Source organism: Etheostoma spectabile, chromosome 13 (assembly GCF_008692095.1).
Source record: "Etheostoma spectabile isolate EspeVRDwgs_2016 chromosome 13, UIUC_Espe_1.0, whole genome shotgun sequence".
In the NCBI taxonomy this organism is placed as follows: Eukaryota; Metazoa; Chordata; class Actinopteri; order Perciformes; family Percidae; genus Etheostoma; species Etheostoma spectabile.
The window spans coordinates 26358896-26372919 of NC_045745.1; the positions used below are offsets into that span (position 1 = coordinate 26358896).

At 42.4% G+C, this 14024-nt stretch overlaps 1 protein-coding gene across 12 annotated transcripts in view; it reads left to right on the forward strand.

The window, feature by feature from the left end:
• Window positions 1-14024, forward strand: part of phldb1a (pleckstrin homology-like domain, family B, member 1a) — a 29835-nt gene that overhangs the window by 1922 nt on the left and 13889 nt on the right. For 7 of the 12 annotated variants that reach the window (XM_032534461.1, XM_032534466.1, XM_032534469.1 and 4 more), the window contains exons 1-8: window positions 1182-1380; window positions 3370-3468; window positions 4174-4297; window positions 5289-5459; window positions 7302-7427; window positions 8567-9645; window positions 13494-13730; window positions 13838-13969. In XM_032534461.1, coding sequence (XP_032390352.1) covers window positions 1378-1380; window positions 3370-3468; window positions 4174-4297; window positions 5289-5459; window positions 7302-7427; window positions 8567-9645; window positions 13494-13730; window positions 13838-13969 — 1971 coding nt within the window. In that variant the 5' untranslated portion in view covers window positions 1182-1377. Of the gene's footprint in view, window positions 1-1173; window positions 1407-3369; window positions 3469-4173; window positions 4298-5288; window positions 5460-6515; window positions 6801-7301; window positions 7428-8566; window positions 9646-13493; window positions 13731-13837; window positions 13970-14024 lie in introns of those variants that run through there. The other 5 variants (XM_032534463.1, XM_032534465.1, XM_032534464.1 and 2 more) reach the window with 4 other exon arrangements.

Consider the following 14024-nt stretch of genomic DNA (forward strand, 5'->3'; position numbering starts at 1 on the left):
ACTGTCATGAACATGTCATAAAACGTAAGTCGTAAAGATTTGACACAATGCCTCTTTTAGTAAGTGTCATTTTGCTTTGTCATGACAAGTTAGAGTTAGCGTTAGGGTTCATTAGTTATGACTGTGTCATGTGTTCATGACAGTGTCATGTCACTCTTGAGTAGAAAACTTCAAGTAAAGTGTTACCAAATAAAGTCCTTCTTTCAAATCACAATACTTGTTGCTATAAAAAAATCTCAAACATCTTTTTCAAATCCCTGTGTATGTATTTGCTTTAGCTAGAGTAAGGACTCTAACGTTACATAACGTTAAATCCCCAATTAAAGGACATTGAGCAACTTTTTTTTCACCTCAGCTGTAACTTCCACATCATCACTGAGACTGACTGACTCAGAACATCCACCCTCTCTGCAGACCTTTGCTTCAAGTCCATCTGGTAACTTAGCTGCTTCTGTTTGTTTGTTTTTATTGTCCTTAGTGACTCGTCATGTGCTTCACTTCCTCCGTCTCCTCTCTGGCCTCTTACCATGGGAAAAGCATGGAGAGATCAATAGTGGAGTCTTTCTCCCACTCTCTCTCTCTCTCTCTGCCTGTATAGGCCAAATCATTCCGGTGGGACATCTGAAAAGATGGCTTGCATGTGTTTGCTTACTTCCTGTGGAACATAGTATTTCTCTATCCCATCATCATTGATGAATCAAGCACAGTGGACACATTATAATCCACCATGATTAGTCATATTATCATAAAAAACAACAGTTTTCCACAGTGGAAATACCCATTCTACAGTCGGTTGCATCAGTGGCACAGAGCTCGGAGCAGGAAGTCCGTGGACACAAGGTCTTTTCCATCTCCTCCTCCTCCTGGATCAGTCTCTTAACACCTGCTTTACCAATAGAAAAATACTGAGGAGACTCACGCCATTGAAGAGGTTTGGTCTCCAGCCTCCTCCGATCATCTGGTGCTGACCATCTGATCTTTCAATCAATGTAAATCCTGTAGGAGTGAATACATCTCAGGGACTTTCAGAGGAGGATCTGAACCCCAACGCCTCTCTCAATGTAGGGTGTTTTAAAATTGGAATTGAAGGTCTTTACTCATCTGCCAAAAAAGAAAAAGAAAGTCAATGAAAAACACGTTCTTTCTTGAGATGTATATTTCAGAGGGCATAGCCTACCGATGCCAGGTCCCCCTCTGTAACTCGGCACCGGGATGGGGAGGAGAAGGTAATGGGAGGAGGGAAATAGCAGAGGAACTCAGTGAGTGAATGAAGACGGCTAGGAGCAAGACATAAACAATCATGTGGACACTGCTCTATGGATTAATACACTTCAGACATGGATCTAGCTGTTGTCTGGACTCTGTAAGAATAGAGAAATGGTAAGAGCTGCGTGCCTGTCAGTAAAGTAAGTAAACTGTTGTCTGTGTTTGCAGCGCTGTTGTGTTTGTAAATTGTTACCTGCATATTTTTTATCTCGTCCACTATAAAATAACACTCTTATTGTTTTATTCATCATTTTAAATGCCAAATGTCCCTCTTTTTGTCAGTGTTCATTCTCAGCAGAAATGATTTCTCCTAAAAGTAGCAGCCCAGACTGTGTGGCTGTGGCCGGCGGTGTCTATTTTCAGAAGCTCATGGCAACTCTGAAGGGCATAACTGCCCCCATAATCACAGGTTACAGTGGAAGGCCCTGCATTTGCAAGCACTAAAACTATTCTCTGGCCTGGGTGTGTACGTTAAATCACTGAGGCTTGTGGGAGCAAAAGTGTGTGTGTGTGTGATAGAGTCAGACAGCCAGAGACACATTACCCTGCCCACTCTCCTACCCTGTGTCTGACTGCGTGGCTCAAAGAGGGCCAGTGTTGACAGCCAGTGGGCTGACAGCAGAGGCGTGAGCGGTCTAGTGTCAGTGGTGAACAGAGGGAACGGTCTGTTCTCTGTGTCACTGGGTCCTCTGAGACTCACACACTGGACCTGATTGTCAGATATGTGTGGTTTCACGCGGCGGCATTGTCTGGAGTGACATCAGACACAGATAGAACGCCCTGTTGTCTCAGCTGGAGCTAAACTTGGAGCACAGCAGCTGTGGATGGTTTTTAGCTATTGTTTTATTCAAGAATTTGAAATGATCAGTGATGTCAGCATGGAGCGACAAAGAGCTCAATAATTTGTCTATGATGCGCAACAGTCGTGTGTCAGTGTGCTAATGGGTTGGTGTGGTCACTTCCTGACATACAGACTGGTGGGAGGTTAAAGGAAAAAGCAGAATAAGTGAGAAACAAGAGGTGTTACTGAATGGTTTGATGACTATGAAAAGTATGTGAATTATATACTATGGCCTTCAAAGTCACCATATTTCAACCGAGTTGAATAGATTCAGGACTGACAGACAGCTCTGTCAACCACCACCATCAAAGCACCAAATGAAGCAATATCTTTTAGAAATATGTTGTTCTTCCTTCCAGTAGAGTTTCAGAGACTATGGAATTAACCCTTGAAGCTGTTTTAAGAGGCTCAAGGAGGCCCAACACTTTACTTTCCCATCCATGTGTTTATCATAGATGTACGTAGATTGCCAGATCATTTAAGGTAAGAGACTTTCTTTGAAATGTACATGTCACCAGTCAAAAATGATATACGGTTATTTAAGTTTGGTTATGGTAAACAAAACAGACACTTTAGTAGACAGTTGTGTCTATATCACTTTGGCTTGCTGAGCTGATACTAAATTGCTGCCCGGATGATCAACCCACGTGGGTGATAGTGAAAGACGGAGATACCAGCTTTTAGCACAAACATATGGTGAGTCATGTGGGCTGCTTATGTGTCTGTGTGTGATTGTTTGAGTTACGTCTGGTTCTGTTTCCCTCTCGTCTGATGCGTGTGCGATGAGCAGACAGCTGGATCTAATCTGCAGCATCTGTCTGAAAACACGGAGCTTGTTTGTGTTTGTGAGAGTTGTGTGTGAGTCACAGTGACTCTTCATGCTCCCAGGAAGCATCGATCGGAGCCTTTGATGTGCGAGTGACCTGCAGGGCTCATTCATACCTTCTGCTTCAGCTCAAAAGTACAAGTGTGATGATGCCTACAGTGCATAATTGCAGGCTGTTGGCTGATGTAAAAAGTAATCTTTCTTAGATCGGGGCATAAATCAACGGCAGTTTTCTTGATGGATCACTCGTCTGGCTAGTCCTGGTGAAACAATTGCCCAGTATAATGGTTTGGTCACATGGGCTTATAAGTGGGGCAGGAGGTTTCTAAGGGAAGCACTGTTCTCATTGTAGTACAACTGTAGTAGCAGTATTCCCAGCGTTCCCATTCATGCCCTGCTCTCTCTTTCTCTCTGTGTATGTGTGCATTTGCTTCAGGATCTTCATGTGTCAGATAATTCTGACAGTCCAGATGAGATGGAGCGCGTGAGCAGGAATAAAGTGGAACATGGAAGACAGACTCACCAGGTCTTACGGGTGAGTCATATCTTATTTACCAATTACAGCTCTTACAACTGGGGTGCTAAATGAGAAAATGACTTTATCACTGTTGTGTACATGTTGCGAGTCAGCTTGTTACTTAATATAACTGAGAAGTGAATGATTAGTCTTAGAATTTAAGTTTGTTTAAGGATTTAAAAGTGAAATCATAGCAATAAATCAGCTTCAAATCAAATAACAAATACATCTGCCAATCAGTGCAAATGGTAAGAACAGGCATGTCCACCCTGTTAATTCTACTTCTTTTAAATGTAAAAACCTGGACATTTCTATGCTCTGTATCTCTGATATGGACTCTAATTATTCCCCTTTCTATATTCCTATTTATTTTTAACAAATAATTGAAGTAAGGGACTTTAATCATATCATGTTCAGTCTTCCAGTTGCGGACAGACATTTGGGTTATACATGAGGCTCATACAAGGTGCCAGGCTTTATCCTATTGAATTTTAAAAAAGAGACAGATTTTAGGATTAGACCCGGTTACAGTTTTAATCAAGTACATAAACTGAAGAGCTTATTTGAGCATTTTAATAGCTATTCTTCGCTGTTCATACATGTGGTTTAATTGATTCCCACTTCAATTTTAAGATTAAAAATCAATATGTTGTGTGAAGAAAGTAACTTATAGTCTCAGGATCATGGCATACGTTTTTTTTTCTATTGGTTTTGTGTTGACAGAGCACTCCTTTGGACCTGATTGAGACAGACAAGTCCCTGAAAGTCCAGGCAGAGCGCCCCCACCTGGTCAGTTTGGGAAGTGGACGCTTGAGCACAGCCATCACCTTGCTACCACTGTTGGAAGGTGAGCATGCAACACATTCTCACTCCCATCTCGTAAAATACAGACGCTTGGTCAGGTGCCTTTGTCTTTGTTGTCATTGACGCTAGTGAGTGTTGTTTGGTTTGAAATGATATGATTTAATAAAAAGTAAAGCACTACTCATTTTATAAATATCTTCACGTCCTTGTTGAATGGGACATTTGAAACCTCATTAACAGCTTGTTACGCATGCTGTCCTGCCTCATCACCCATTACCCTTTTATGGTAAAGACAACTGTAAGAGGAGCTAAAAGGGGAATTTAACATGTTTATAACCTACATGGTAAACTACAGTCTGTATAAGCCCAGCAATCTGTGTACTGACTGCACTACACTGTAATCTGTGTTATTGTCCACATGTACAGATGCTTCCATAAGCACATTATTCAAAATAAGTTACTTGTTCTTTAATAAGTAAGCAGCGGAACTTGTCATGAGTGATGAGTTGACAAAAACTGATGACACCTTACCTTTTAACCATCTTGTTGTTACTCAAACTGCGCCACAGTTGCAATTACACCCTTGTTTGGGATTTTCGTGTACCATTTTTCTTGCACTAAGCCTAGACACCACAGAGGAAGAGAGGTAAGAGACTGTATCACACCAGAGAAAAGCTTTCTGGGATATTCTATTAGCTGCATCTCTGTGCAATCACTTAAAAACAAATGGCGTTTCAGCAGACAGCAATATAAAGACAACTGATAATCAAATTGCAACACAGAAATTAATAGATGGTTATATTAATTCCCCCTCAGCCTGTCAGATGCCTTTCATCTGAGCGGCTAAGCACACCTCTTGAGACTAACACCTGTTTTTCAACATTCAATCACTCCATTTGTGGCCCAAGTGGCCTCGCCCCCTAAAATGACACCCGTACTTCGAACTGCAACCTAAGAATACTTCACAGAAGTATTCACAGGTCCACGTGGATCTCCTGTAACTGACGCTGAGAAAATGTTTTCTCTTGTTGCAGGGAGAACCACGCTGGGCAGTGAGAAAACAGATATCCCTCTGCAGGGCCACGGCATCGCACCTCAGCACTGCTACATTGAAAACCAAGCAGGCAGCATCACCTTGTACCCATGTGGAAACCAGTGCTCTGTTGATGGCCTTCCCGTCACCAAACCCTATCGCCTGACACAAGGTTAGCACTGTCACAGCTTTAGTGACTTGTGTTAAAGCTGTTTTAAAGCTTATGTAGATTACACAATACTTTCCTTGAAAAAAACTAACAAACACCACCACTTTGGTTCAGACAGAAATATCTCAAGAATCGTTTGATGGATTGCCATGACATTTTGTGTTACACACATTCATGATCCCCAGAGGATGAATCCTAATGATTTTGATGATCCCCTGGTCTTTCGTCTAGCACCATTAGCAGGTCAAAATGTTCACCTTTCCAACATCTATGAGATGGATTGGTGCAAAATTAGGTAAAGACGTTCATGGTCCCCAGTGGATGATTCCTTAGGACTTTGGCGATCCCCTGACTTTTCCTTTTGTGCTACCAGGAGGTGGAAATGTGTAGATTTAACTGAAACGTCTCAAAAACTATTGAATAGATTGCCATGAAATGTGTTCTTTCTCAGGATGAATTGTAATATGTTTGGTCACCCCTTAACATTTCATTAAGTGTTGTCATAAGGTCAAAATTTAAATGTGTCCACTACTTTGGTTTGTGGGTAAATTGCTGCTAATGTGACATGCCAAATGTTACCATGCCAACATGCTAAGCTAAAATGCTGATTAAAGGAAACATTACACCTGCTAAACATCAGCAATTTAGCATTTAGCATGTTAGCATGCTGATGTTAGCATTTGGCTCAAAGTACTGATGCGTACTGATGAGCCGCTAGCATGGCTATAGACTCTCGTTCAACTCCCTCGTCTTGGTGAAATCACATTAATGTACAGTCCGATGAAGTATCGCTTGTAATTGCATTGCAGTATTACATACTCATACACAAACTGGGTCTTGTTGAGTATTAAATACACTAAAGGAAAAGTGGACACAGCACTGTCTAACTTCACAACAACAAAACAGGCCACGTCCTTCCAGTAATATGCATACCTGCCATAAAAAGGCCCAGCAGTCCCGCCCCCCTCAGTCCCCTTTCCGTGGGATCCAAGCCAGCAGCTACACCAGAATGTCATTTGAAGCCGGGTGATCAGCCGGTTAGTGTGGAGGCAGCAGCTGCTGAGCAAGAATTCTTCAAGCTCTGCTTCATTCAAAGGACTGTCATGTGGGCTGAATAAAACAACCCGGGAATGGAGGAAATAGCTCCATTTATATCATAAGGAACAATGTTGCAGCTATATGGACCTTTGACTTCACATTGAAGAATGAAATAAATGTTAAACTTCCTGTGGAATATCCAAAACTGGAAACAACAACTTTTGGGAGTATACCAGGCGTTCTTGAGAGCCACTGGAAATGCAGGGGAATGAGAAGGAGTTGATTTCACTTGCTGGTTAATTACGCGTAAGTTAAACTAGACAATTTATTTAAGTCAAGTAAACAGTCAGTACACTTCCTGTTATGGACCAAATTTGGTAGTTGACTACAGAACAAATATAGTAGACATTTTGAACTCTTTGCCATGACTGTGTCACACTTTAGGATTCCTGTTTTTTTGTTTTTTTTCTTCTCATGCTGTACTAACACCTGCTTTCACTCTCTGATCTACTTGTTTTATCACATGCCAAGCTGAAAAGTGGTTTTACATTCAAGGCATGTTAAAAAAACAATTGACAAAAATTTGTATTGATTATGTAATGCAGTCTAGCTGACAGTTAGTAGTGCCGAATATGAAGAAAGAAAGCAACAACCCTGCATCAGCAATCATTAATGGGTGGTATCAACTGGTCAGTAAAATCTTTTGTAGCTATGTTGTTATGGTGGTATTTTTACTTTTCCTATATGAAGATGTTAATTAACTCATCCCTGACATCTTTCTACCTACACTGTCTTCTCTGCTGGTAGGGTGCATGCTGTGTTTTGGTCAGTCGGTCTTTTTCCGCTTCAACCACCCAGAGGAGGCCCTGCGGATGAAGAGCATGCTTCCTGGAGGGAGCCAAGGACTTAGTACCACAAGAACTCATCCTACAGGTAAAGACCCTGCTTGGATAATGTTACAACACCTACGGCCAGATTGTGTAATAATTACTAATCATCAGGGACCCATAAAAAAAGCTGGTGAGTATGAAGGTTGTACAGTTTCCTCAGTAGCTATTCTGGGCTGAGCAATGCTTTGTGCTAATTATATACTTTTAGTCACATTTGGGTTCCTACTACCTAGTACAAATCAGGAAATTCCATAGGTTACCACTAAAGCTGAACAAGGGTCTGTTGCAATGAATTACGAGACTTTGGTCCCTGGGTAGGATGACACAGTGTACATGATTAAACATTAAGGCTCTTCATTTTTTAGGGCCTACATCCTAACAAATGGTTACTAAGATAGCATACAGTAAGCAGTAGGCTGGGTTTGTTTTATTCTACTAAAATTTAATACCAATTTGAACAGCCCTTGGTTGTCATATCTCCAGCACAGTTGGTCTTGGTGTCAGACTGAAACATTGGTCATTATCCGTGACAGGATGCAAAAATAGCTTGTTCAGGGCTAATTATCTGTGGCCTACATTGTGATCTAGTTCATTTAAATCTGTGTTTTTCGCTCAAGATGTGACCCCATTGTGACAAAGGATTGTTGTAACCTTTCTCAATCCAGTTACATTCAGATCAGGTTATATTGTTCTGGCCCATTAATGGCTTTGACTGTTGCCTCATGCTGTCGATGATATTTACAATCCATTCTCCTCTGACCTTATTGGTTTGGCCCAAACTGTACAGTAAGGGCCACCACACCCGGCTCATTGTGTATGGCCTACTCTTTCCTGACCAGGCCCTGATTTCATCTGCTCTGAATGAGGTACACCGCTGCAGCGGTTATATTTAGCAGCTCCAGATCCCTGTAGGATTACAACACAACTGAGGAGCATAACATCCCAAATGCTTTGGTTCCTACAGGAGAGCATGGGCTCCGAGACATTCATCACTATTACAAGTGGGCCACCAGGACACTGTGTGTGTTCAGGCATGTGTATTTGTCCTTTTAAGAGCTACACAGGACAGATCCCTCCCACTGTGTTTGTTTATGTATGTTTTTGCAACTGTCTTTTTAAGTGTCCGTCTTTCTTTATTCAGCAGGAATGCTGATGCACAAGTGTTTCTGTCTCCCTTCACAGACTCTCACAGTGCCCTGAACGGGAACCATCAGTCTTTTTGGAGCAACGGCGACTCCAAAATCAACAACACAGCAAAGAACTTCCAGGACTCTTTGGTGTTGAAGGCTGGATCTGGTACACAGCCTATTCATCAGCCCTCTCCTCCAAACATGCTCAATGGGAGAAACAGCTCCATGACAGAGGACTCCATTTATGAAAACAGCAGCAGCTTTCTGGGCCAGAACCTCAGCAGCAAAACCCCACCAGTACCTGTGCGGTCTACTCATACCGAATACTCTCCTGTCCCCTATCCACGGACCTCGGTCTCTGTGGCCTCAAGCAGTACTACTGGTGGTCAAAGGGCCCAGGAGAGCCCAAAGCTTCGTAAGAATGTAAGAGCAGAGGCCACTTCAAGACAGGGCCCAGAATTCTCTAACCTTATTCACAAACCATGCCCTGTCAAATTTTCCGCAACAGCTCCATCCAGCCCTCGAGTAAGAGGCTCTTCCCTACAGAAGAGATCCCCCAGTCCTATGCGAGATCAGCATCTCTCTCACGTAGAAACCCCTCAAAGGCTCAGGACTCCAGAGCCGACTGGGGCCACCAGCCTGAAAGAACATCCTCCTCTCAGCCCTTACATGTCCCGTAGAAGGACTCCAGGGTCGCAGGGCTCGGCTTCCTCCCTTGCCTCACAGGGCTTCACAGTCAGAACCAGCCCAGAGGGGCACCAGGGCCAACTCAAACTCACTACTTCAAAAGCAGAAGCCATAAGGGCAATGTATACCCAGGGTCCATCATCACTTTCTGGGCTGGAGAAGGAGCCTGGAGGCAGGCAGTTGAGGGCTGGCCCAGGAAGTGGCATAATGTCAGGCCTGGGTTCTCGGTCTAGTTCATCTCCTCTTGCTAGCCCTCATAGCACAAGAAAGATCTCTTGCATGACCATGGCAGGATCTTCCAGCAAGGAGCAGAGTCTTACAAAACCATATACCCGAGAACGCAAAAACAGCATCTCTGAGATCAATGACAATGAGGACGAGTTGCTGGAATACCACCGCTGGCAGAGAGAGGAGAGGCTGCGTGAGCAGGAAATGGAGAAACTGGTAAGTGATCAACACTTCACTTCAATGTAGATATAAGAGTATACAACAACTTTACCATGATAGGTTTAATCCAAATCTGGATGCTGATGTGGACTTCACTAAGGAAGTCATAAAGAAAACATTTGCTGGTCTGGTTTATCCTTTTTGACTGGTTTGTTTAATATAAATCCCGTGGACTGGCAATGATTTGTACATACTTCAGCTCTGCAATAATACATTTTTTGACCAATTAGGGGAAAAAGATCATAAGGTACAGAGCCACAGCTGTATCCGGAGACTGTTGGCAAAAACATAATTTTTTTTTTTTTAAACATCTAACAGACACAGAGCACCAAACACGTGCAACAGTTAAGTGAAGGTGCTGAGGCTGCTGGCATGGCAGACACCATGTCTGCATTCTAGTATCTTGTCTAAATCTCCTGGCTTACAGCCACTAGCTCATCTCCCCGGAGCATTACTGGCATCGTCGGCCCATGTGGTCTGAGTAACACGGGGTGAACATTCCTCTACAAGTCTCAAGGTCCAGAGCAGAGGGCGCGGCTGCTTATTGCTCAACACTATATTTATCAAAAGGACGAGTGGCTTTTACTTTCAAAGCTGCCTGCGCTCGACCGAAGGCTCTTTCTCATTCGTACCCAACCACACTAGATCATAGACTGCATACTTGTTATCCATCCACAGTCCACACCCACCAGCCCCCTCACCATTCTTTAGCCCCCCACAACAGTCTGCTTCTGACAGCTGAAGGGACCACAGGGAGAAGAGGGGGTGGGGGTTCCTGGACCTCCATGTTCACAGACTATTTCAGGAACCAAAAGGTTTCTGGTAACAAACAAGAGTTACCGACAACGTGCATCTGAGTTGCACTGATAGGGGTTTAACTGCTTTGGAGACAGTATGTACATGTTTTTGTTGAGTCATCCAGTATGTAGTCTAACCCTAACCTTAATTTAAGCCAATACCTTTGCAAATATATTAACAGATAAATAAAATATATTTCTTGGCCCAATTGAGTGCTGATTAGTGTTTTTGCTCGTTGTGTGGTGTTACGTTATATGATGGTTGGATGGTTGGTAGCCAAACAGCTGGAAAGCGCACATACAAATGCTACTTATTTTTTTAATCAAGCTTGAAAATCAAGCTTGGTAGTCTAGCCCACACAACCATACAGATACAGTAGCTACAATCATCTAGCTGTAAATGTGTTCGTGGTTGGCTGACGTTTCCAGGTTTTCAGTGATTTCTGGGTCTATGTTGTGAGTACGGTCTTTTATAAAAAGCGCAGTGAGATAACTGCTTTTGGGATTTGGCACTATATAAATAAAATTGGATTGAAACTGAATTATGTTGCTGGTCTGGAAAGCTGATAATTAGGCGACTGCATGCGTATATATGGTAAAATATGTGCCCACCTGCATACATGTAGGACACACAAATGAATGTAGATAACCAATGTGTAAAAAAAAGACAAAATAAATAGTAAATGACCTCATTTACTACACCCATGGGACAAAGCATGTAGAGGTGGATGGAGCTACAGGAACGGATGATATCAAGGCCTCTGTTAAGGGAATAGTTTGGTATTTTGGGAGATTTGCATATTCACTTTCTTGTTAAGAGTTAAATGAGAAGATCGATACCACTCTGTCCGGTAAGTTTGACGCTAGAGCCAGAAGATGGTTAGCATAGCTTTGCATAAAGGCTGGAAGCAAAGGCAAATGGTTAGCCTGGCACTGCTAATCAGCACCACTGATTAACACTTTATGTCATTTGTTTGATCTGTACAAAAACCAAAACCAAAAACAGTTGGCTTAGTTTAGAAGAAAGACTGGACAAAAAAAACAAATTGTGTAGCTTAAAACTTGGACTATCGATCAAATAAATGATATTCAATGTGTTAATTCATTAGCTTTAGAGGTGCTGTTCTCTGTTTCTCCTGTTTCCAGTCTATGCTAAGCTCCTGGGTCTCCTGGCTGTGACGTTTACATCATATTTAGCGTACAGACATAGGATTGGTTTGAGCTTCTCATCTGGTTAACCCTCTGGAAGAAAGTGAATAAGTGTATTTCCCAAAATGTCTGATTTTTTTTCCACTACTTTAAAGGGGCTCAGCGTTATAAGCGCTGAAGCTCCATGTAGGGGCACCTGTTATTTCTGATGCAATTGTGTTGAAATATACATTTAAATAACAAACCAGCTTATGCGGTGTTGGACAAGGCTCTTGGTTTGTTGGTATTGCAGCCTTGACTGGAAGCACACAAAAATGATAGACATATAGATGAGAGAGACAACGAGAGGATTTCCTCTCAGTGAAATGAATGCCCTACATTTGGCACACTGCTCTCTTAGCACAGTTGGCACCACTATGCAGAACTTGTTTTTTTATCTCACTTTACTGAACCCAACCTACATACGTGGCTATTGCTAAACCCATGCTGCAGTTTATCTCTCAACAAAAGTAAAGTACATCACTGTAGAGGAAGAGATGTGATAGAAAAGTTAATTTTAGCATACATTTTACTGGGATGAAGCCAAACTGTTGGTTTGCAACAGTTTAAATATTTTTTTTTTTAGGAGGTTCTGGTTATTTGAGTGGATTTCTATTTTATTTCAACTGCAGCATTTCCTGCATTTTCAAGTATAGGCAAAAGTTCAACATTTTGGAAAATAAGTTTACTGGTGTTCCCTTTCTTGTGGAGAGTTAGATGAGAGGGTCGACACCACTCTCATTTGTGTCTGTTACAAATCCATCTGATATAACATACCATAACATATTATGTAATACATTAATTAGTGAGCTTTAAGGGTGCTGGTTGGCAGATTTTTTTTTAACCTTCAGATAGAACCAGGCAAGCTGTTTCCCCCTGTTTCTTGTCTTTGTGCTAAGCTAAGCTAACCAGCTGCTGGCTGTAGCCTTAAATTTAACAGACAAATATGAGGATGTTATGGATCTTCTCATCTAACTCTCGGCAAGAAAGCAAATACGCATATTTTCCAAAATACTGAACTTTTGCTTTGAATGTTAACGGTAAACATCTGTTAAATCAAAACTATTTGGTTCATTGTAGCTACAGCTGTATATACAGTAGCTATATATTTCTCTGTGTGTCCATTCTTCACCTAAACTACTCAGAAGTCTGAAGTCAAGGAATGAACTAGGCAAACAGCATAAACAGCTGTCTAAATGAATCTTCCCTTTAAAGGCAATGTTCCTGACAGACTTGATGTGGTTGATTAAACAACCTGAATTATTAAAATACCAGACAAAAGTGGGCTGGTGGTTGTGGATACAACAATTCTACACATCAAGCACAATTGTTCCCAGTCTTGCCAGATTTCTAATTATTGTTTTGCATTCTGCGCTCTTATTTTGGTTGATCAAAGCAAGCATCCCATTGTTTGGTGTGATGGGAGACAACGACTGGCCACAAGCTAGACCCATGTGGCACATGAATACCAAACACAATAAAGAAAAAATAAAGAAGAATCTTAAAAAAAAAGAGCTAGAGCATCCCTGGAAGTAAAAAACAAATGACAACTGGTGTAGTGTAATGCCGGCAAACAAAACTCTCCAATGTCTTTCATATATTCTTCTTACAGTTATCACAGTCTGTCAGATTCTGTTCTCATAAACAACTCTAACTCTGAGAGGTTTTACTATGAACGCCCTCCTGAAGAAAACTACATCAGCTTCGGCCCTCCTGCTATCAGATTACAGTTGTCCCGTGCTGGTGGCTGAGGGACAGCTGCCTAAATGGGACAATGTCACACAAGGACACTTGCAGTTAATTTGCAATATGATCCATAATGTAGGGCAGGCATGCTTACGTCCCACATCTCTTCTGTAGGAGCGACAGAGGCTGGAGACCATCCTCAATCTGTGTGCAGACTACAATCACAAGGACAGTGCTGCGGAGCTGGCTGAGGTGGTGAGGAGTGGGCTGCTGGGGGGCGCTAGAGGAACCTGCTCTGACACAGCAGGAGGAATGTCCCTTCAGGGAGTAGACAGACCCCAGAGGGGGAGCGAGAACGATGAGGAGACCCAGAGAGAGGAGTCTAGCAGCACAGAGAGCACACATCAAGAGGTATTAAACACATTCTTGAGGACATTAGTCCTTAATCATTAAATTGTGTTTTTGTGTTAATAGGACTCTTATAACAAAGTGCTTTAGACATATAAATGTGCCTTCAGTGCAAGGAGCTGTTAGCCAGTCAGGAGCAGGTGTACCTGGAGGAGGAGAGGAGCAGGATCCAGGCCAGGGTTGATGACCTGAAGTACAGAGTCAGCGAACTGGAGCTGCAGCTACAAGAGACCAAACAGGAGGTGAAAACACACACACACACACACACACACACACACACACACACACACACACACA